The sequence below is a fragment of the Amborella trichopoda genome, chromosome 11, assembly GCF_054954075.1.
Source record: "Amborella trichopoda isolate Santa Cruz 75 chromosome 11, AtrichopodaSantaCruz75HAP2 v2.0, whole genome shotgun sequence".
NCBI classification, from domain to species: Eukaryota; Viridiplantae; Streptophyta; class Magnoliopsida; order Amborellales; family Amborellaceae; genus Amborella; species Amborella trichopoda.
In genome coordinates this window covers 5,391,776-5,417,308 of record NC_142346.1, presented here as the reverse complement: position 1 = coordinate 5,417,308, position 25,533 = coordinate 5,391,776, and the positions used below count along the sequence as shown (strand labels likewise).

General features: G+C 31.4%; 1 protein-coding gene across 1 annotated transcript; it reads right to left on the bottom strand.

Moving 5' to 3' along the window:
• Window positions 1–1,039: 1,039 nt before the first annotated feature.
• LOC148779700 (serine decarboxylase-like) lies at window positions 1,040–16,476 on the bottom strand. The gene is made up of 6 exons (XM_088851677.1): window positions 16,199–16,476; window positions 13,620–13,932; window positions 6,051–6,282; window positions 5,680–5,873; window positions 5,420–5,556; window positions 1,040–1,723 (listed from the first exon to the last, which is right to left on the bottom strand). The coding sequence occupies exons 2-6, from the start codon at window positions 13,927–13,929 to the stop codon at window positions 1,157–1,159; spliced, it is 1,440 nt and encodes a 479-aa protein (XP_088707803.1). The 5' UTR covers window positions 13,930–13,932; window positions 16,199–16,476; the 3' UTR covers window positions 1,040–1,156.
• Window positions 16,477–25,533: the final 9,057 nt, after the last annotated feature.

Genomic DNA, 25,533 nt, shown 5'->3' with positions numbered 1-25,533 from the left:
CAATTTCATAATTAAAGTGAAAAAATAATTATTATTTTTTAATTGCAAAGGTTTCACCGCCCTTTAGGTGGATTTTTTAGATGCACCTTACTTTTATAGTATAAGGTTGGCAACTTGTACAAATCATACCCTTTAAAATAAGGAAAAGAATAAAATGAGATTTTTTTTTTTTGGAAAAGTATAGAATGAGACCATTTACTTTTGATATAAAATTGGCCATAATTAATCTTGACTATTGGATGTAAAATTGAATGGATGTATTTATTCCATTGACCAAGCTCAAACTTCAAAATAAATTTTTTCGAACTTTGTGACGGTTCAAAGCTATCAAATTTCACATCAGATGTCTATAAGTAATTGTGACTACCTTGAATGAAAGGTAAATGGTCTCATTGTATACAATTTTTGTTTTTTTGTTTTTTTTTGTACAAAGAAGTCACAATCACTCTTATCCATCAAATTTTAAATCACGTTGGTGTAAGAGTGTCTTTGACTAAAGTAACAGTTAAAAAAAAATTCTCAAACTGTATGACATACCTCACACCGTCTAATTTGCCTCTAATGACTAAAAATAACTGCGGCCTCCTAGATATAACTCGTCATATAGTGTATAATCCCTTCAAATGACTTAAAATTTAAAATTTATTTTCTTTTAAGATTGACGCCACTGATGGAAGACAACTAGGTCGCATGCCCAAGAGCAAATACCCGATCGTTGTTGAGCCTATGTGCCTTTCACATAACGGCAATCTCGAAGCAAAACAATAGGACAACTCCCATATAAACTCCATATCAGTTTACCAAAATAAGCGTAGACTTCTTGGAGTTTGAATATAAAAGGAGGGAAAATGCATATTCTATTTTAAGACCGCTTGCTGAAAAATTACAAAAGGAGAGTTATATCATCATCATGATAGATTTTTTTCAATTAATTAAGATTGGCTAAACGAGTCCTTGTCCATCATTTTACCCTATTAAAAGCCATACCGTCAGTGATGTCATAACTCATTAGGAAAGAATTATACATTGAATTAAAAATAAGTGAATAAAATTAATGCCTTGTGTTGGTGCTACGGTCCGAAGTTGACATCCTACTACTGCTATTACCATTACAACGAATAAAATAGAATCTAAAAGCCATGGCATGAATCAGGCATCAGTTGTGACAAGCACAAGTACAATTCTCATCCCCAATTTCATCAGCAATGCAAGGAGCTTGAGCCTTCCCATCCCCGAACCAAGTCGACCTCTTCTCAATCAACTCTTTCATGAAATCATCGAGCTTCTCAACAGTGACATGGGGCATAACAACAATATGCGTAATGTTCCTCTGACAAGCAAGCTGCCATTTTCGAACAAATTCCTCATCTTGTGGCCTTTCAAACACCACTGTGTTGCTCAGATCATTGAGCATGGCACTGACCCCTGCACTTCTAAGACGATCTCTCAAGTAATGGGCATTTCTTATGCACATTTGCACTTCATTTTGGAACCCACGATGGCCCTTTCTATTGAGAGTGTGCCATAAAAAGATGGGCGCATGGCCATTTCGGGCACCTATGATGGTTGCATCCTTACTACCAATATATTCGACATCCCTAGAGAGGGCCTTGATGTGCTCCAACCTTGTTATTTGAACCCCACATGGCATAGGGCATCCCATGAACTTGTGCCCGGATATACTGATGCTTCCAATTGGCCTCTTGAAACTGAGTTTTGGTGCCTGTTTGCATGAGGATAATCAGTACAAGAGCTTTATAGTGAAGAAACGGGAGAAAGTTTATACAAGGCATCAATCTTATATTGTATAGTAAGGTGGAACTCAAAAACCTATCAATAGAAGTGGTTTTGATATTGGAAAATGTTCAAATTTATTATCTTGATCTCGCGATGTATAGATATGAAAAAACAAAGAAAAATGACTTTGAAGGCTTAAAAATATTGTATTTTTTTTTAAGACATTATCTGGACCACCCATTTTCATGATTTTTAAGTATTTTTAGATCTACCCGATCTATACTATTTTTGGAGCTTTTGATTTTGGGTGCGGCTTTTATAGAGGCGAGGCTCTAAACCATCAAAGTAAGGCCCACCTTCAAGTAGTATCGAGAAATGTGCTTTCAATTTGAAAAGCTTTCTAATAGCTTTAAAATATATTTTCAACTTTAATTATAAAATTTAAAGCTTCAAAAGTAGTGTAGATCGAGCAGATATATGAAAGTTTGAAAATCATGAAAATTGACGGCCCAAAAATGCATTACAAGATGCACTATTTCCAAAACTTGAAATCTATTTTTTTTCTCATGTCCAAGCATCTTGATGTCGAGATGTTAATTTGAGAATATTTGAGCATCCAAACAACCTCTTCTAGTGAAATCTTTGATGTGGGCTCTAATGTGATTGTTTAGAGCCTCGGCTTCATATAAAAATTTTCCGTAAATTTTATAGTTAGTATTAAAAATAGATTTTTGAACTATCACATGAGTCTAGGGCACCAAAATTGCATCTATTGATAAATTTTGGGGGGAGTGCCTTACTTTGATTGACAACTTATGTAAACCACACCCCAAAAAAAGTCCAACCTCTTTAGTAAAAGCTTGTTTCTTGTTACCACGAGTGTGTGCACGTATTTATAGGATTCACCATCGTAGTGGTGATCCAAATTTTCTTTTTTTTTTTATTTTTGAACATACAAAATCTCTCTCCTAATTCTTTTTTACCATAAATTGCGTTAAAGTGCCTAATAATTACTTTTGAGTGGTTTTTTTCAATTGTAGGAAGGTGCATGTTGTAATTTAAAATTCCTCCAAACTTAATTCTAATTTAACAATCAAAAGAATCTTTGCGATTTCGTTATTGAAAATATTGGCTATTACAATTATTTGATTACAGTATATACCTATAAAATCTCAAATATACTATTGCTTAAGTTACGTATTACATTTTCAAGAGATATCATTGCACATACCATAAGCCAATAGAATATAAAAAACCATTGTTGTACCACCATCTAAAGAAAGGAAGGATGGTGATGGAGGAGTGGGACCCAACCCGAAATAAGTCCTATTCTCCTCCATCATCCTGATATCCATACATGCATGAGCAGTGGGCGGGTTGAACTTGAACAAGCCAGTTTACATAGACTTAGCCACTAGCTGAGCCCAGTACTTACTGGTTCCAGGGGTCCACCCTCCAAGGGTTGGAACCCCCAACTTGACCAGTTCAAAACCGGTTTTTTTTTTCCAAATGTAAAAAAAACGAACACCTGTAAACGAGCGAGTTTTCACATTTATTTATTTAATGTTACCCGGTTGGTTAGGCTATAGGCTATTAATATATTTTATTATTTGTGATTGACCTTAAAAAAATTTTGGGACAATCTTGCTTTTGTCTTACAAATATTTTTAAAAATATTATTTTCTTCTTTGGACAATTTTTTCTCATTTTAATTCTAAACTCGCAAGCGTCAATATGATACAAGCCTCTAAAAGGAAAATAAATTGAAAATAGATTGAGTGCATATACTACTATCCTATCGGAACATCCATACATTGTACACATCCTCCCTCGAGCAGAAGGCCTACCTAGGAGGATCTTTTTAATCCAAAAGTTTTGGTTCCATCTAATATAATTTTAATGGAAAAAAGTTTGGATTTCGAGTTCTTGTACACCTCTTCCCTTCTGAAAAATGGACGGTTCATGTTGAATATTGGGACGTTAACTTTTTGGAGCCACATAGTGAGCTTTATTTTTAATTTTTAATTTTTTAAAAGTAAAAGAGAGCCCTGCAACGACGACAATGAAGCTGCTGAGGGCCAGAACACATGTCAGGGTAGAGGAGAGCACGAAGGATGAACTAGTCTAGGAGGCTTTGACCTTGGAGCTAATTCGCCAAATACTGCGGATTGGCAAAGGCATACAACTGTGGCACTACAAAGTCCACAAAGGTTCACTTAGAGTTTTGGCAGTGTGAACCCTGACAGCAAGACACAAGAATACCCAAGCCCCATCGACACTCTTATTGCTACTTGTCAATATTAGGTGCACTTTTTAACTCCTTTTAATGATTTAATGTATGTAAAATTCTAAATTGTGTTGTATATCTCTCAAGTCTGCATAAATAAATTTACATTAGATGTCATTTGAATAGTCATTGTCCATTAATTTTTATTTTTCAAAATAATTATAGATGATAACAAAAAATATATAAAATCTATATTAATTTTTTTTCATTTTTTTGGGGGCATTTTGTCATGCTTTGAAAAAAAATTTTACTTATCTTAGTTATTATAAGTTACTCGAAACGGGTGATGGGCGTCGCCCGACCCGAGTCATGCAAGCCAACATCGTGCACGAAAACGCATGCAAAAGTGCCAGTACGAGAATGTTTTGGAGCAAGACTTGGATTGATGACTAATCCTTGATTAAACACTAGTTGAATGGTCGCACGTGTGTTTTACATCATTGGATTTCAAATAAAAATGTAAACATTGAATGGATAAACAAATAAAGTAATTTCTTCAAAGGTAATGAAGGTATGCACCCAACTTTACCATGTAAAATAATATAACCATACACCCATGTTTGGTCTCAACAATAGACAAAGCAATAACTGTTCGAAAAAGTTTATATAAGGTTTCTACTTTAAAATGTTGAGTTAAAGATGCACATAAAAATTCCACCAGAAAAGGTTGCTTTAATGTTGAAATACCTTCTAATTGATCATCTCGACATCGACATATATGAATATTAAAAAAACGATTTTCAGTTTTAAAAATAGTGCATCTTGCAACAAATTATCTAGATTGTCCATTTTCAATATTTTCATATGTTTATAGATCTACTGGATTTTAACCATTTATGGAGTTTAAAATTTTATAATTAGATATGAAAATAGATTTTGAGATAATCCTAAGGATTTTTTACACCAAAATTACATATTATGATAAAAATTGGAGGTACGCCTTAATTGGATTGTTTAAGGTGGCAACATTATAGAAACCACACCCATAATTTTGTTTTTTGCTTAAAGCATTGTGGATCCCTACATGAGAACATAACTCATAGTGCTCTTGATATCATGTCTATCTATTTGGTTTTTAATTGTGCGTGCCAATTCTTGTAGGTCCTTACTAGCATGCATACATTCTTTCTAAAATTTGTAGATATTTGTGATTCCTATAATATCTTTCATTCATTCATTTAAAAATTAATAAAGATAATTTATTTTTTAATTCTAAATCATATCTATGGGCACCAATCTTTGTAGCTCCTAAGGTTAGCATCTACAAATTTTAGGATATCCTTATTTTTCATCCGACGTATGTCCACTAAACTTGGCTTAATAATGTAGTATAGATAACAAGAAAACATGAAATACAATACACGGTCTCTGCATGCATGCGTGTCGGATCAATACCTGTTTCACAAAAGGCATCATGAACCCAAACAGGGCACCATCACAATGAATGTAAAATCGGTCGTGGTTAAATCCGGCCTCTTCAAGGGTTTTAATGACCAAATCCAGATCATCAACAGCTCCCTTGACAGTTGTACCTGCACAATTCAGAACAAAACATAGTGAAAATGAGTTATTTGTGCAAAAAAAAAAGACTAAAATTCACCGATTTATTAAAAAAAAAGGGAGAGATTAAATTCACACAAGGTTTAAGGAATCACCAATATTAACGTTGATGATTGCTGGCTTGTCCTTATTTTGAAGGAGTTTAGCTCGAAAATCAATACAGTCAATCTCACCAGAGACCAGAGCATTGACGATAACAAAATTCATTTGGTACATTCTTGCCGCTTTGAAAACAGAATAATGGGATTCCTTTGAGGCATATAGAATTCCGTGAGGCAAAAGTTCCCTCCTGCAAAAGGAGCAAATAGGCATTCAGTTCTTCCTCAAAATAACACCAAAAAAACAATAAACCCAGTCTCGAAAAGACTACCAAATAATTAAACCAAGATTAATAGGGTTCATAAAGCATCGAAGACCAATTCTAAAATAAAACAAACAATAGAACAAAAATTTATTGTTTACTGACCCAACTAAAATGCCATGAAAATTGCCCTCTGTTCCACCACTTGTAATGTAACCCCAATACTTATTCTTTTCCAATTCCCAGAGACGAGCAAACCAGTCGAGAACCCCGATTTCAAACGGTCTTGACTGAACTCCGTAGTTGCTCTCAATAAATGGATCACCCACGTTGTTCATAGCAAAATTTTGCAGTTGTGTGAGAGCACCATAATCTAAGTCCATATTGCAAGGATAACCTGAAATAAGATTGATCAGAATATTAGCACAGAAAAACATGAGAGAAAGTGATAGAACTAAAACAGTGGAAAAAGAATTTTTTTAAAAAAAAATTGGAAATGCTTGTCACAATTAGTGGTATTGAAGACCTATAAGCAATATGAGACATGAAAATGCTGTAAAGAAAGCAGGAAAATTGGACATGCTCGTCACAGTACTGTTGTTAACAAAATAGGGTAGTAAATTACTAAAGCACATCCATAATTATAAATTATTGGGAAAGCATAAAAGATTATCGAATGGGTGCCCTAAACCAAGATAAGAACCTAGAGAATTATAAAAAAGAACTTAACCAGTGTCAAAACAAGGAAATATTTCTGTGGTTAAAAACATTTACTCATCCCGAATAACACCATTAAAGCTCACAAACTCCGAAAATAATCAGAGGATTGAAATATTCATCTTGTTGGTAAACACAGTTAGTTATCCAATGGATAATCTCACTAATATGAAGATTGGCAGACCATTCCCCATGATAGTCATACATCATAAAAAAACTTGCAGATAATCAGGTTAATAATTCTCAAACATCAGGAAACAGAGAGTCACAAAGCAAATTGTGCATATATTTCATGCACGGCAGGTCAAAAAACAGAGTGGAAGTATTCGCCAAAACTAGACAACATTTGAGCTGGCAAGAAATGCACATTCATTTGGTCTAATATTTGATGTGTAGATGCTAAATTGATTTAATAACTGATAAGTATGGATGCTAAGCCAGATTAAGATTTACATGAACTTAAGGCTGCACCTTCGGAATGAAACAACTCATTAAGGGGAGAGCGCTTAGGTAAATGCAACCATTCAAACTCTTACCAAACTTTGGGCCTGTTTAGATGATAACTAATCTTATCAGGAGCAGTTTTTTGTTTTTTTTTTTGGTAATTTAGTGGGGAAGACAGGTCCTACCCGTTTTTTTAAATAATTTACTGAGTATGAAAACCACAATGTGGTGATTAAGGTGTGGGGGTGCTATCACCGCCAGCCCCAACCCCTTTCCCATCGGGTCTGTTAGCTGTTTGCTAAATACCTTGTGTTATAAATAATGTTATTTAATTATTCAAGATTTTGATAATTTTCAGCTATTTTTAGTTTTTCTAGGTAAAAACCTATGATTTTCATCAAATAGCTTTAAAAAGATAAATTTATATGTAAAATTGCTAGTGAGTTTATTTCATATAATTTTACTACAAACATTGCAAACAACATATAATCCATTACTAGTGCGATGCAAGTTATTTGATATATTTATAATTGAATAAATTTTTATTCTTGAAATGAAAAAGGCATCATTCCATTATTTAGGGACAGCAAGCGAATTCGATGGCTTGAAATCTACATTTGAAGTCCTACTAAAAAATAATTATAACTAAACATATTCAAATTTAAAGAAAGTTTCACTATAGTTTTAAAGTTATAATTGATTACAGCAAGGTAGAAAGGAGTTTAGTTAGAATTTTAACGAAATAAATAAACGATCATTTTAAGAAATGAATTTTTTCTCAGATTTTGTCAAATACGTGTTGCGTCAGAAAGTTCTCGGCATTTATAGTACATGTCTACTATTGAGCAGCTACGGTAGATATCTGATTCAAAGGTGGAGAAGGTTTTTTGCCTGTTGCTACTTTCTTATGCCTCTATCGTTTACATATACTTCGTATTGAATGTATACTTTCCTCTACGAAATTACTCTTTTTCTAATTGGTATAAAATTTACACAATAACATCTCATAAAATTGACATGATATTTGAGAATATATAATATCAAAAGACAACGGGAATGGACATACTTATTTATGGAAAAAAACATGATGGTAAACGCCTGTATTGTGTGTGAAGCAAACAATTTAGATAATGCAAACGTGATCGCCTTGGAGAGAAAGATTGTAACTGTTTTATGACTTGTGAAGCAAAGCATATAAGTTTAGAGAGGGGTGGGGAACATCACTTTAGACCACTTACCCACCACCTGGGCGTATCATGTCCCTTGCAACCCCCTTTGTTCTCTCGAGTGTTTAAAAAAACGCCGACTCGAATCGGACTCGCCCGGTTCGACTCGGAAATCGCCATGGATGGATTGAATAGGCGAAAAAAACGGGAATCATCCGGTTCTAGAGAGAACCGGACGATTCTGTATAGCGACTCGCCGATTAACTGTACGGAGTCCGTACGGTGAATCGGCTAGTCCCATACGGTTTTTTTTTTTTTTTTGTTTTTGCTTTTGCTTTTGCTTTTGCTTTTGCTTTTGTGTTTGTTTTTGTTTTCTTTTTTGTTTTTGTTTTCTTTTTTGTTTTTGTTTTTGTTTTTGTTTTTGTTTTTGTTTTTGTTTTTGTTTTTGTTTTTGTTTTTGTTTTTGTTTTTGTTTTTGTTTTTGTTTTTGTTTTTGTTTTTGTTTTTGTTTTTGTTTTTGTTTTTTTTTGTGTTTGTTTTTGTTTTTGTTTTTGTTTTTGTTTTTGTTTTTGTTTTTGTTTTTGTTTTTTTTTTTGTTTTTGTTTTTGTTTTTGTTTTGTTTTGTAATCCATGATAGATTTTTTTGTAATACTTCATCGATTTTTTTGTAATCTATGATTGAATTGTTTTTTTTTTTTTGTAATCCATGATCGAATTTTTTTTTTTTTTTTTTTTTTTGTAGCCCATGATAGAATTTTTTGTAATCCATGATCGAAATTTTTGTAATCCATGATCGACATGTTTGTTTTTTTTTCTGGTAATCCATGATCAAATTTTTTTTTTTTTTTTTTGTAACCTATTATAGAATTTTTTGTAATCCATGATCGAATGTTCTGTAATACATGATCGAAATGTTTGTTTTTTTTTTTGTAATCCATGATCGAAAATGTTTGTTTTTTTTTGGTAATCCATGATCGAATTTTTTGTTTTTTGGTTTTTTTGTAACCCATGATAGAGTTTTTTGTAATCCATGATTGAATTTTTTGTAATCCATGATCGAATTGTTGTTTCCTTTTTTTGTAATTCACAATTGAATTTTTTGTTTTTTTTTGCTTGTTTTTTTTTTTGTAATCCATGATCGAATTTTATGTAATCCATGATCGAATTTTATGTAATCCATGATCGAATTTTATGTAATCCATGATCGAATTTTTTGTAATCCATGATTGAATTTTTTGAAAATTTGTGATTTTATTTTTTAATCCATGATCGAATTTTTTTTTGTAATCCATGACAGAATTTTTTGAAAATTAAATGATTTTTTTTTTTTAATCCATGATCGAAATTTTTTTTGTAATCCATGATAGAATTTTTTGAAAATTTGTGATTTTTTTTTTAATCCATGATCGATTTTTTTGAAAATTTGTTATTTTTGTTTTTTAATCCATATTATTCAAAGAGAAAATGAGAGAGATGATGATTCTGAGGCCACCCTATCCCAGCCATATTATTAACATATCGCGTCCCAACAGCAACAGTGTAGGGATGAGCACGACAGTGCAGGTGAGCATGAAGGATGGACAATGTTCGGGGATTTTAGATTGGGAACACAACAAAACACTAACACTCAGGGATTTGGGAAAAGTCAGACGCCTGCTAATATCGATGATTCGTGTTTATATCGAATCAATGAATTGTTAAACGAATTCAATCAATGACATTAGCGTGACCAAGAAGAACAATAACGTCGTCTATCATTTTATTTTTAGATCATATGTTACTAATTTTATGCTTTATTGTAGTCCAAGTATATTGATATACTTATTCCATGATAATTATATGTTTATCCTTTTGTGTGATGTAAATTAAATGCTGAATGGCGGTTCATGCAGGGAAAAAACATATCAATATTCGCATATTCATTCAAAAACATGAAAATTCTTAAGGGAGTACCCTCATTTCTTATTGAATTCCTAAAAAAAAATATTTATAATGAATTTTAATAATTTTTTCGGATTTTTTGTAAGCTTTATTTTAACCGATTCACCTGATTCCCGATCCGGATAGCCGATTCACCAATCCGGATCGATTTTTTGGAAACCCAATCCGGGTCACCGATCCGTTTTTTAAACCATTGGTTCTCTCCATAAGTCCATCTCTCTAGAAACTTCCTTTCTCTCTCATCTAATAAACAATGGGCTAGCCATGGCCACTATAGCTGTTCATGGAGCATGACTATCACCATGCACCCAATCTTATTTGAGGGCGACTCTTATATATATATATATATATATATATATATATATATATATATATATATATATATATAAGAAGATACTACAAAACGTCTATAGGTGAAAATGAACAGTGATTTCGTCTATCTCTATTACCATCCAAACTTCATCGTACAGTTATAATTGCCCAGTAGTATTTTAATTTTCATTAATGTTTTATTAATCGGAACGATCTGAAATTTAGAGCATGTCTACATCTTAGTGAGGCGCATCAAATAAAAATATGAAAAAAATAATTCACAAAATACAAATTGAGCAAAATACCCCCTTAAATTTTCGGGGGTATTTTGGTTAATTCATATTTACAAATTATTTTTTTTCATATTTTTATTAAGTGAGTCTCACTAAGATGTACACACGTTCCAAATTTCAAGTAATTAAGATTTATAAAAATATTAAAATAAAATAAAACCATACCAGACAACTATGACCGTACAATAAAGTTTGGACGCTGATGAGGGTAGGCGAATCACCTTTATTTTTGCCTATAGGTGTAGGGAAGAGTTTTTCATATATATATATATATATATATATATATATATATATATATATATATATATATATATGACTCGGTTTCTATGCAACCAAGCCTACATATGTAGAAATGTGGGCCTATTAATAAATGTAATTTTAGATGGATTTTTGGACTTAATTTTTAAGGACATGTAATCTCTAACACGGAGAACATGAATATGAAAAAATAAGTAAATTTCAAAAACTAGAAATAATAATTCTAGTAAGAAAACATTTGGATAGTTAGTTTCTATCATTTTTAGATAGAACGCCTACTTGCACATATGCTTTACACTTTTTTGACTGCATATGTATTTATGCGGTCCAGCCCACATGAGACAATTTTTCATATCTTTTTTTGATATTTTTTAAAGATTCAACTATTTTTTATGAACACCTTCCTAAAATTTCAAGTGATTTAAATTTGTGAAAAAAAATTAAAATTCAATATATATATATATATATATATATATATATATAACATAACCTACATGTAGGAAGGAGAGTAATTAGATTTTGGGGATAGAGAATAAATGAGAGGAGAAAGAGAGACAAAGGGGCATGTATATTTTATAAAGAAACTGGTAAATGAAATAAGTAGTGATGCTTCTTTTAGTTTTTTTTTTGCTTTGTTGCTTTCAAGTGGTCAAATCATTATCGAGAGAAGCCATGCATGAGATCCTAATGCAAAGCATGGACTTTCCAATTGTTCAAAGCATGAACATCACTTTTGACCAGTCACCGACCTTTTAAATATCACCTGGGCGTAAGTACATCTCTCAATAAACTTCCTTTCTCTCTCATCTAATAAACAATGGGCTAGCCGTGGCCACTATGGCTGTTCATGGAGCATGACTATCACCATGCACCCAATCATATTTGAGGGCGACTCTTTTATATATATATATATATATATATATATATATATATATATAGGAAAATACTACAAAACGTCTATAGGTGAAAATGAACAATGATTTTGTCTACTTTCATCACCATCCAAACTTCATCGTACAGTTATAGTTGTCCAAGAGTATTTTAATTTTCATTTATGTTTTATAAATCGGAACGAACTGAAATTTGGAGCATGTCTACATCTTATTGAGGCGCACCAAATAAAATATGAAAAAAATAATTCATGAAATACAAATTGACTAAATACCCCCTTAAATTTTTGGGGGTATTTTGGTCAATTTATTTTTTTTCATATTTTTATTAAGTGAGTCTCACTAAGATGTACACACGTTCCAAATTTCAAGTAATTTGGATTTGTAAAAAAAATAAAATAAAATAAAACCGTACCAGACAACTATGACCGTACAATGATGTTTGGAAGCTGATGAGGATAGGCGAAATCACCTTTTATTTTCGTTTATAGGTGTTGGGAAGAGTTTTCCATATATATATATATATATATATTAAAGCAGCCCGATAGTCTAGCCCGATACAGTCCAATAAAGCCCTATTACTCTCCAACTATATGCAAAAGATTCCCTTCTTCAGCTTTATCATTCACTGATATGACCCCGCCTGGATAAAGAAAGAAGCTCCGACAAGAAATATTCTCTTCTTCAAAAAGCGACAAGACTTCTCAAAAAGAAAGATTCTCTTCCTCATAAAAAACAAGATAACGGAATAGTATAAGATTCCTTTTTACCTAGTGACATATATATATATATATATATATATATATATATATAACCCGGTTTCTATGCAGCCAAGCCTACATATGTAGAAATATGGGCCTATTAATAAATGTATTTTTTAGATGGATTTTTGGACTTAATTTTTAAGGACATGTAATCTCTAGCACGAAGAACATGAATATGACAAAATAAGTAAATTTTAAAAATTAGAAATAATAATTCTAGTAAGAAAACATTTGGAGTTTTGGACAATTAGTTTCTATCATTTTTAGATGGAACACCTGCTTGCACAGATGCTTTGCACTTTTTTTACTGCATATGTAGTTATGCGGTCCAGCCCGTATGAGACAATTTTTCATATATTTTTTTGATATTTTTCAAAGATTCAATTATTTTTTATGAACACACTCCCTAAATTTCAAGTGATTTAAATTTATAGAAAAAAATTAAAATTCAAACACTACCGGACATCCCTGATCGTCAGATCGGGTCAGATTCAATCTGGACCATTAGACTCATATGTTCATATGAGCTAATGAGCTAATCCCAGCTTTTTCATATATATATATATATATATATATATATATATATATATATATATATATAAATGTATATATATATATAAATGTAACATAACCTACATGTAGGAAGGAGAGTAATTAGATTTTGGGGAGAGAGAATAAATGAGAGGAAAAAGAGAGAGAAAGGGACATGTATATTTTATAAAGAAACTGTTAAATGAAATAAGTAGTGATGCTTCTTTTATTTTTTTTTGCTTTGTTGCTTTCCAGTGGTCAAATCATTATCGAGAGAAAGCCATGCATGAGATCCTAATTCAAAGCATGGACATTCCGATAGTTCAAAGTTGCAACCACAAATTTCTAAACCCAAAAATTTGTATTTTCTATTTATACCATATTTGAATAATAGAAGACAGAAATGAGAAACTCATACCCAACAAGTGTTTGGCCCTCTCGACGAGAAGCTTCCGATACCTCGCCAAAATGCTGGCCATATTAGCCTCTTTCTCTCTTGTAACCTCATCATCTGCATCAGGCTCTGTAACTTCAAGGCAACTCAAGTGCACATTACTTTCGAGAACAATCTCCCTTTCACCTGAATCGAAACTACGGTTTTCACCATTGTCTAGAGTCTCTAGAGCATCTCCATTTTCCAGATTCAAAGGCCCCATAGTTTCCTTGGGATTAAACTCCTCTAGCAATTGCTCAATGTTTTCAGCCATATACTCCTTCATGATTTCCATTCACTGCATATGAGACAGTCTCCACGCTTCATGTCATTTCAATGTAAAAGATCCGATAAAAAAGACTCACAAATTTGAGAAAAAGGACCTAAAAATTAGTTTTCATGTCTGATTTTTATGTTCATAACTGGGCACTAAGCTAGAAACCATTAAAACTTGGATGTAGCATGGAATGTAAGGGATATCAAAATATTTAGAGAAACATGAAGAGAAAGAAGAACGTCAGCATGATGGGAAATTGATTCATATAATATTTGAGAAATAAATTCAAATAACAACACCAAGGGACTATAGGGAGAGAAAGAATATACTTAATTTTCAATCTCACTTGCTATTTACTTAAAAAATTTAGCTTTGGCTCTCTCTTCCTTTTTTTTTTTTATTATTAGTATTATTATTATTTTTTATAGAGGTTTCCATTCCAACTTTTGAAAAAGAGGAACCAAGCTTCAATTTAGAAGGCTCAAAGTTCTCATTTTTCAATCCATTATTTTTTATTTCATTTTTTTCTATTATTTTTTCCCACCATTACTAAGAACATATCTCAAAAAATCCCATTTAGACACCAAAAATGGTTTTGTAATGTGCGAAAGAAGGGGAGTTGCAGGAAAAACGTTTCAAATAGGTTTTAATTTTTGGGGTCGTTTGGATCCCAGGGAAAGTATTTCCAGAAACAGTTTTATGCGGAGATGGTACATTTCTGGCATTTGGATCGAAATTTTGTGAAGAAAAGTATTTCTTAAAATTTTAACTATTAACAAGAGAAAGTATCTTAAAATTTTAGAGAGAAAAACAATCTCGAATATTAAGTTTTAGAGAAAAAATACCTGAAATTTTATAGAGAGAGAAACTTTCTCAAAACTATCTCCAATTTAAGTTTGAAAAAAGTTTATATAAGGTGCACCTTAAAATGTAAAATTACAGATGCACCTAAAAAATCTGTCAAAAAGGTTATTTTAATGTTGAAAAACTCTCTAATTGATCATCTCGATGTTGAGATTTATGAATAAGAAAAAGAAAAGGTTTTTGAGTTTCAGAAAGAGTACATTTTGCAACACATTATCTAGACCATCCATTTTCAAGATTTTCATATATTTATAAATCAACTTGATTTTAACTATTTTTGAAGTTTAAAACTAATTAGATATGAAAATAAAGATTAAGATAATCTTAAGAGTTTTTTTACAACAAAATTGTATGTTATGATAAAATTTGGAGGTGCGCCTTAATCTGATTGTTTCAGGTTGGAACCTTATAGAAACCGCACTGTATAAGTTCTAGATAGAGAAAGTATTTTAAAATTTAGAGAGACAAATTATATCAAAATTTAAAAGGAGAAAGTAGCTAAAAATGTTTAGAGAGAGAAACTATCTCAAATTTTAACCTTTTTAGAGAGAAAGTATATTAATATTTTAGAGAGAAAAACTATGTCAAATTTTAAGGAGGGAAACTAATTAAAAAATTTTAGAGAGATAAACTATCTCAAAAATTTTAGATAGAGAAGCTATCTCCAAGTTTAAATTCTAGAGAGAAAATATCTTAAAATTTTAGAGAGATATACTATAATTTTATGGAAGAAAATAAATTGAAAATTTTTAGAAAAAGAAATTGTCTTAAAAAATAGAGAGAGAGAGAAATTTTCTCAAAATTTTAATTTTATAGAGAGAAATATCTTAAAATCTGGAGAGAGACTATGTCAGAATTTAGATAGGAAAACTAATTGAAAATTTTATAGAGAGAAACTATCTCAATGTGGTAGGTTTGGTAGGCATGAAAATACTTAAAAGTATTTCTTGAGAAGTATTTTCATGTAAAAAACTGCTTCATGAGATTAGGTGTATAAGTATTTTTACTAACCATTTGGCTACGAATTGGTGTAAAAAATGGACTACGACCGATTACAACGACAAAAGTAACGCACTAATCAGTTTTTCACGTGGCCAAATGTTGTAGAGAGAGAAACTCTCCTCCTCCTTACCCTTTGCTCAGTTTTCTCTTCTTTTTGCGGATGTAATATTTTCATAGCTCAATGAAACTTGTGTAACGTTTTTTTTTTTAAAAAAAAAAACAACTATTTCAAATTTAACACACAAAAAAAAAGAAATTTATAATAAATAATAATACAACCGAAAACCGTGAAAAATATTATGATTGGATGTACCACCCAAACAATAGAAATTAAAAGAACTACTTTTCCCATGAAACATATTTCACAGGAAATAGTTTTTTTGAGACAATATTTCCTGGCATCCAAGATTCCAAACGATACCTTGGTGTTTTTTGCGTTTTCTGATGATTTAAAACGGGGGCACTGATACTCCAGAGCCTTGCTAGTGAAATACACAAAATGAAGCCACGAAAACCCCAATATTTCACCGAAAAGCTTCAGATCCGAGACCTTTTTCAGCTAAAATTAGATGCAAATGCCTCAAAATCACGGATGAAGAACGAAATGGGATCTTATAGGACCAAGAAAGCTGAAGGTTTCATTCAGCGAAACTTATCTGACCAATTTTTAAAAGACATTTTTTATTGCTTTAAGAGGGCATCGAAAGCGGGGGATGAATTCCACCCTATAAGCCTGGCAAGTTTTGACTGTCCTGATTTTTCCATGTGTTGCAATTCAATTGATAAAGAAGAAGTTTATGTAGAGCCGAGGCTCTAAACAATCAAATTAGAATCTATCAAAAAATTTTCATTAGAAGAGGTTGTTTTGATGCTCAAATATCTTTAAATTGATCATCTTGAAATTATGACGCTTGGACATGAACAAAAAAAGATTTCAAGTTTTGAAAATAATACACGTATTTTTTAGGTGTCAATTTTTAAGATTTTCAAGTTTTCATAGATATATTCTATAAAAGCTTTAAATTTTATAATTAAATATAAAAATATATTTTAAAGCTATCAAGATCACGTTTCTATTTGAAGGTGCAGTTTACTTTGAATGTTTAGAACCTCGCCGCTATACAAACTACACCTACCCTACCCAGATTTCAAGTTTTCATAGATATATTCTATAAAGCTTTAAATTTTATAATTAAATATAAAAATATATTTTAAAGCTATCAAGATCACGTTTCTATTTGAAAGTGCGGTTTACTTTTGTAACAATCCTAAATTTTTGAAAAAAAAATAAAGAAGAAAAAAATAAATTTTTAATACATGATGATTCGTTTGAACATGATGGTCCTTAGGGACCATCTCTATTTTTCAAAGCTTTTGGTTTAAAAGCTTTGTTGCTTCTTTGCTCTTGCCAGTACACTAAAGGACGTGAGCTTTAGTCGTTTAAAGCATAAGCTAACGTTCACACCTGTAACGTAATAAAAAAATAAAATAATATATTAGTAGAATTTAAATTCAGAGAGATGAGGACTCCTACTTTAGAAAACTTATGAGATTTTTCTCTCTGGTCGAAACACAGTGAATTCCTCTCTCTAGCCGAATTTTTATCGGAAGCTCCTTCGCAAGTATTTGTGGGTAAGTGACATCGTCTTCCTGAAAAATAGTCTGTTTTTAATAAATAGTGATATTTCCGTCCAGGATCTTTATTTTATAAGTTTTGTGTGTAAGTGACATTGTCTTCCTGAAAAATAGTCTGTTTTTAATAAATAGTGATATTTCCATCCAGGATCTTTATTTTATAAGCTTTGTGTGTAAGTGACATCGTCTTCCTGAAAAATAATCTGTTTTTAATAAATAGTGATATTTCCGTCCAGGATCTTTATTTTATAAGTTTTGTGTGTAAGTGACATCATCTTCCTGAAAAATAGTCTGTTTTTAATAAATAGTGATATTTCCGTCCAATATCTTTATTTTATAAGTTTTGTGTGTAAGTGACATCGTCTTCCTGAAAAATAGTCTGTTTTTAATAAATAGTGATATTTCTGTCCAAGATCTTTATTTTATCAGTTTTGTGTGTAAGTGACCTCATTGTCTCGAAAAATAATCCATTCTTTTTAAAAATAAAATGAAATAATTATTTCTGCTTATTATCATGAATTTTAGGCGCGATAAATTTTATGCGCACGTGACCTCATTATCTTGAAAAGTAATCTTTTAGATAAAAATTGTGATATTTTATCTATGTTAGAAATTTTGAATGCTGTAAATTAGAAAATTAAATTTATTTATTTTTCTTGTTTATTGTTAGAAATAAATGTGATATTTCTGCTTTTAGTAAAATTGTGATATTTCTTTCTACTGTTTTGAATATTTAGACATTGTAAAATTCATGTGCAAATGACCGCCTTATTATTTAAAAAAATTGACATTTTTGCAATTGATTATAGTATTGTTGTGAAATGTTTATTTGTGGATTAATATCCCATAAATTGTGATAATTCCGTATTTTTGAATTTTTATAAGAGTTTTTCTATACATATTAAATTGACAATTACGCTAGAATGCCTTTACAAACTGCTACCTTTCTAAATTTGAGCCCAAAATATTTGATTGGTTGAAATGTTATTGAAAGTGACTGTTATTAATGGTTTTAGTGAAATTCATATTAGTGATTTCAGTGATATGTTGAGTACATGATATTTGCTGCTTTCGAATGTTTAAAGAGATTTTGAAATAATTTAAGTATGCAAGTGGACTCATCCGGTTCGCCGGTGAGGTATAAGTGGACCTATCCGGGACGCCGGTAGGGATTAAGTGGACTCATCCGGTATGCCGGTGAGGTATAAGTGGACCTGCAGGGATTAAGTGGACCTATCTGGGACGTCGATAGGGATTAAGTGGACCTATCAGGACGCTGATGGGGTATATAGGTGACCTACTTGGGACGCCAGTAGGGTATTTCGTTAAATCCTTTGAATTATGCATTGACGCGTTAAAATGTTATGTGCATTTCACTTATTCGGATTATACTTAATTATGCATTTATTGAAAGTGAAACTGTTGATGCATTTCTGTTAATAGATCTCATTTTGGAAAATATTGATATCTTTCGACCATGATTATTTTTAGGATTATGATAATCACTTACTGAGTAGCCAAACTCATCAAACTATGGTAAACATGTTTCAGGATAACTGCGTTTCATTTTGAGTGCTAGTCAAGATCAACCTTGGAAGATACTGTTGTTGTGCTAGCTTTCTTTATTTACTTTGTAAGACCTCGCCACTGTAAATTTGTTCTAAAACGAGATGTATATATATGTTTTGACTGCCACATCTCAAGAATATCAGTATTGTAAATTCTTGGGGTGTGACAACTTTGAATGTTTAGAACCTCGCCGCTATACAAACTACACCTACCCTACCCAGATTTTAAAGTTTTCATAGATATATTCTATAAAGCTTTAAATTTTATAATTAAATATAAAAATATATTTTAAAGCTATCAAGATCACGTTTCTATTTGAAGGTGCGGTTTACTTTGAATGTTTAGAACCTCGCCGCTATACAAACTACACCTACCCTACCCAGATTTTCAAGTTTTCATAGATATATTCTATAAAGCTTTAAATTTTATAAACAAATATAAAAATATATTTTAAAGCTATCAAGATCACGTTTCTATTTGAAGTTGTGGTTTACTTTGAATGTTTAGAACCTCGCCGCTATACAAACTACACCTACCCTACCCAGATTTTCAAGTTTTCATTGATATATTCTATAAAGCTTTAAATTTTATAATTAAATATAAAAATATATTTTAAAGCTATCAAGATCACGTTTCTATTTGAAGGTGCGGTTTACTTTGAATGTTTAGAACCTCGCCGCTATACAAACTACACCTACCCTACCCAGATTTTCAAGTTTTCATAGATATATTTTATAAAGCTTTAAATTTTATAATTAAATATAAAAATATATTTTAAAGCTATCAAGATCACGTTTCTATTTGAAGGTGCGGTTTACTTTGAATGTTTAGAACCTCGCCGCTATACAAACTACACCTACCCTATCCAGATTTTCAAGTTTTCATAGATATATTCTATAAAAGCTTTAAATTTTATAATTAAGTATAAAAATATATTTTAAAGCTATCAAGATCACGTTTCTATTTGAAGGTGCGGTTTACTTTGAATGTTTAGAGCCTCGCCGCTATACAAACTACACCTACCCTACCCAGATTTTCAAGTTTTCATTGATATATTCTATAAAGCTTTAAATTTTATAATTAAATATAAAAATATATTTTAAAGCTATCAAGATCACGTTTCTATTTGAAGGTACGGTTTACTTTGAATGTTTAAAACCTCGCCGCTATACAAACTACACCTACCCTACCCAGATTTTCAAGTTTTCATAGATATATTCTATAAAGCTTTAAATTTTATAATTAAATATAAAAATATATTTTAAAGCTATCAAGATCACGTTTCTATTTGAAGGTGCGGCTTACTTTGAATGTTTAGAACCTCGCCGCTATACAAACTACACCTACCCTACCCAAATTTTCAAGTTTTCATAGATATATTCTATAAAGCTTTAAATTTTATAATTAAATATAAAAATATATTTTAAAGCTATCAAGATCACGTTTCTATTTGAAGTTGCGGTTTACTTTGAATGTTTAGGACCTCGCCGCTATACAAACTACACCTACCCTACCCAGATTTTCAAGTTTTCATAAATATATTCTATAAAGCTTTAAATTTTATAATTAAATATAAAAATATATTTTAAAGCTATCAAGATCACGTTTCTATTTGAAGGTGCTGTTTACTTTGAATGTTTAGAACCTCGCCGCTATACAAACTACACCTACCCAACCCAAATTTGGGCAATCGTCGTCAAACGGTTGAATAGGTGAAAATCGAACTTTTTCTACGTGTTAAAAGTTTGCCGTTGGTCTACGGTTGATTTGCTGAACACTCTCTTAGTCCATCCAGAAGACACCTCTTAAAAGTCTATTTTTGAGGGAGATTTTTTTACGCAAGAGATCATGAATATAAATAAATAAATAAATTTAAAAAATTTAAAATAATAAGTCTATCGATAAAATATTTAGACTATTAATTTAAATTATTTTTAAATAGACCACCTATTTGGACACTTGCTTTATTACCTCGGGGGCAGCAAATGTAAAAATGCGGTCCATGCCGCATAAAACAATTTTCGTTTTCTATGCTGATTTTCCCATAGTCTCACGATTGAATTGCTTGATTCTGGAGGTCCCATCAGTGGACGGTTGATGGGGATCATTTCGTAAGCTTCCCGTAAAGTGCGCAAATAAACATTCTAACATGGGAGGCATTTCGGAGGTCCCATCAGTGGACGGTTGATGGGGATCATTTCATAAGCTTCCCGTAAAGTGCGCAAATAAACATTCTAACATGGGAGGCATTCCGGAGATCCCATCAGTGGACGGTTGATGGGGATCATTTCGTAAGCTTCCCGTAAAGTGCGCAAATAAACATTCTAACATGGGAGGCGTATCTCAAATAAGGCGAAAATACAGTTTTGGTACCGTAAAGCAATATGAAAAATATATTGTCTTTCTTAATTATGAAATTTAAAGTTTTAAAAATGAGAATGATCGAACAGATTTATAAACACTTGAAAATTTTAAAAACGAACAATCCAGATAATGTGTTAGAAGATGAACTATTTTTCATACTAGAATTCGCTTTTTCTTCATGTCTATGAATCTCGAGGTCGAGATGACAGATTTGAGGGTTTTATCGCTATTGGGTTTTTAAGGTGCACCTTACTTAGAGTATAAGGTTGACACCTTATAAACTTTTTCCTTTTAACACTATAAAGCAAAAGGAAAATTGTTTCATGAGTACAGAGAAGAATTTCAACATTCGCATCCCCCGAGGTATAAAAAGATGGATGCAAATATTTTTAAAAACAGTCGAAACTAATTGTGCAAATATTTTTTTATAAAATTGTTATTTTTAAAATTTAAAATTTTATTTATTTTTTTCATATTCATGATCTCCAAAAAATTATATGTCTTTAAAAATTGGGTAAAAAAATCTATCTCAAAAATAGTTTTTTTAAGAGGGGACTCACCATTTCTACGTGGACTCATTAAAACCGTGTCCTTTTTATTTTGGTAATCTAAAATGGAGTTATATGGGTATTGTCCCATTGGGATTGCTCTTATGTGGAAGGCAAAGGGGCTCAACAAGAATGGGTCTTTGGCATGCGAAGTAGCTGTCTTTGATCAATGGCGTCCACATGCAATTCCATCTAGTGTCTTGACAGAGAGATAACTTGTCCTATACGCGCACATTCATCAATCTTAAAAGAAAATAAATTTTTAATTTTAAGTTAAAATTATTTTAAGGGATTGTATGAGAACGTTTATATATATTATAAGGATTGTTTTAGTTTTAAAACGGATCGATGTTATGGATCGATCATCAAAAAATCGGGTTAGATTGATGGATTGGTGATCCATATCGGAGAATTGGATAGCTTTGACCTAAGAGAACTTCAAAAAATAACGAAAATTTATTTAAAATCTAGCTTCTTATGTTTCTAAAAAAAAATATGTTAGTTGCATTATGGTGAAAATGTAAAAACGAAAACAATTCACGAAACAAGAAAGAAAAAACAAACACAAAAGAGAGAGACAACCAACCACAACGCAAAGATATACATGGTTCGATAACGTGTCGACGTCCACGGGGAGATGAGAGCTTCTTTACTGATAATGGAGAATAAGATTTCAATGACTCTCTTCCTCACACCTCTCTCTCTCTATTTCCATATTACAAAGAAATCTTTGTTTTTCTTTAACCTAAAAAAACCCCATCGCAACAATATATATAGTCTCAGGCAGATGGTACAAATTATCGAAATACCCCATATACAGATGCAAAAAAATTTCCTCGGGACCTGTCGCCCTCGAACCCTCGCAGGGGCCGAGTCCATCGAGTCTACCTGGCCTCCCTTCGGGCTTTTAACGGCCCTCCGGAGTTGTCTATTTGACTCCACCTTGACAGATCTATTTTTTCATAATACAAGACATCAATCCTCAACAGAAAATGCATAAATATTGAAAACTTGTTTGACTGATGGTGTTCGTTGCATCCCTTTCACAATCAATAATTTGTTGGCATTTTTATCGAAGAAATACCTTATTTCATAAAAGTAAAACAATGGTGTATAAATAATTCCTGATACATCCCCTTGTTTTTTTTATTAATTCTCTTTTTTATTAGTTTCCCTTTTAATGCAGTCACCCATATTTTTATGGGTTGAATGTTGATGAACGATAACCATTATGTCTCTTATAAAAGTAAAAAAAAAAAAAAGACCTAGAAGTAAATGAATGAGTGAAAATTTTTAAGAAGAAAAACTATTTCAAATTTTAAGTTTTAAGTTTCCCTTTTAATGCAGTCACCCATATTTTTATGGGTTGAATGTTGATGAACGATAACCATTATGTCTCTTATAAAAGTAAAAAAAAAAAAAACGACCTAGAAGTAAATGAATGAGTGAAAATTTTTAAGAAGAAAAACTATTTCAAATTTTAAGTTTTAACAAGAGAAAGTCTCTTAAAATTTTAGAGAGAGAAACTATCTCAAATGTGAAGTTTAGGAGAGAATGTGCTTCAAAAGTTTTAGAGAGAAACTTTCTCAAAAATTTTAACGAGAAACTATCTCAAATTTTAAATTATAGGTAGAGAAAGTATTTTATAATTTAGAGAGATAAACTATATCAATTTTGAAAGAGAGAGAACGTACCAAAAAGCTTTTAGAGAGAGAAATTATCTAAAAAATTTTAGAGTGACAAACTATCTCAAATTTTAACATTTAGAGAAAGAAAATATATTAAAATTTTAATGACGGATAAACTATATCAAATTTTAGAGACACATAATAATTGAAACTTTTTAGGGAGAGAAACTATCACAAATTTTAAGTTTTACCAAGAGAAAGAATCTTAAAACTTTAAAGAGAGAAAAATTATATCAAATTTTAGAGAGAGAAACTAATTGAATTTTTTTAAAGAGAATAACTATCTCAAATTTTTTATGGAGATAAACTATATCAAATTTTAAGTCTTAAAGAGAAAGCATATTGAAATTTTAGAGAGAAAAACTACAACAAATGCAGGGATCATTGGTTGGTTTGTCCACGGGTGATTTACTGAAATCGGATCATTTAGAAAGCTTCCAGGTGACTTTGCCCATGGTCCCGATTGATTTGCTGAAATTGAAATCGAATCACTGGTTGATTTGTCCATGGTTGATTTATTGAAATCTGATCATTTAAAAAGCTTCCTAGCATCTTGACTTTGCCATGGTCCCACGGTTGATTTGCTGAATTGGGATCATTTAGGAAGCTTCTTGGAAACTTTGCCATATAGAGCCGAGGCTCTAAACAATAAATTTAGAGCTCACCTTCAAATAATATCACGAAATATAGTTTCAATATTGGAAATCTTTGTGAAAGCTTTAAAATATATTTTCATCTTTAATTATAAAATTTAAAGCTTCAAAAATAGTATAGATCGAACAGATTTATAAACAAATGAAAATCTTGAAAATTGACTATCCAAAATATGTTACAAGATGCTCTATTTCCAAAACTTGAAATCCTTTTTTTTCTCATATCCATGTATCTTATATCAAGATGATCAATTTGATGATATTTGGGCATCAAAATAACCTCATCTTGTAAAAAAAATTTAGGTGGGGTTTAATTTGATTGTTTAGAGCCTCGGATCTATATAAACTTTTCCCTTGTCTATAACTTTTAAATTATATAATGCGAGGAAATTAATGTAGCATGGGGAAAGCTTTCACCAATACCATACATAACACGTTTGAAATAGAAATGTAGAGTGGGCCGCATATAACATGTGTTTCAAATAGAAATGTAGCCATCTCTCTCTCTCTCTCTCAGGTTACAAAAGCTTGATGAGAAGGCTTCTCTCTCTCTCTCTCTGGTTACAAAAGCTTGATAAGAAGGCTTCTCTCTCTCTCTCTCTCGTTACAAAAGCTTGATGAGAAGGCTTGCGGACTAGAGAATGCTAAGAGAAACTCTCTTTCCCTCTAGTTACAAGATTTTTTTTTTTCTCATTTTAAAGAGATTATTTAAAAACATTTAAAATTGGAAATGGGCTTTTGGCTGTGGTTGCCTGTGAAATCAGTGTGACATGAAAGGTTCTGACCCCACCCCACTTATTGACCCAAGAATTATAATCTAGAACTCTATTCGTTGTGGAAATTTAATTTTTAAGAAATGTATATAATATGACCATTTATTTTTGAAAAAAGATTATATAATGCTGAGGCCCTAAAAAATTAAATTAAGACGCACCTCAAAAAATCAATAGAAGAAATTGTTTCAATGCTGACATACCTTCAAATATGATCATCTTGACTTAGAGATACATGGACATAAAAAAAATGGACTTCAAGTCTTGAAAATGGTGCATCTTGTAATGCATTATCTAGACTGTCAATTTTTAAGATTTTCAAGTGTTCATAGATCTGCTTGATATAAATTATTTTTGAAGCTAGAATTTCATAATTAGAGAAAATAAAATTTCAACCCATCATAAAGATTTTTATTGCTAAAATGACATCTTTTGACATTATTTGAAGGCGTGGCTTAATTTGATTGTTTAGGGCCTCAACCTTATACAGACCACACCCTTGACTGTTAAATGTGAAATTGGGCAG

What these genes read in the sequence shown, in the direction of transcription:
- LOC148779700 (XM_088851677.1), bottom strand. Translation starts at nt 13,929, where the DNA reads ATGGAAATCATGAAGGAGTATATGGCTGAAAACATTGAGCAATTGCTA. An exon ending in GAGGGCCAAACACTTGTTGG is followed by an intron (nt 6,283 to 13,619) that starts GTATGAGTTTCT and finishes ATCTTATTTCAG; the next exon opens with GTTATCCTTGCAATATGGAC. An exon ending in AATCATCAACGTTAATATTG is followed by an intron (nt 5,557 to 5,679) that starts GTGATTCCTTAA and finishes TGAATTGTGCAG; the next exon opens with GTACAACTGTCAAGGGAGCT.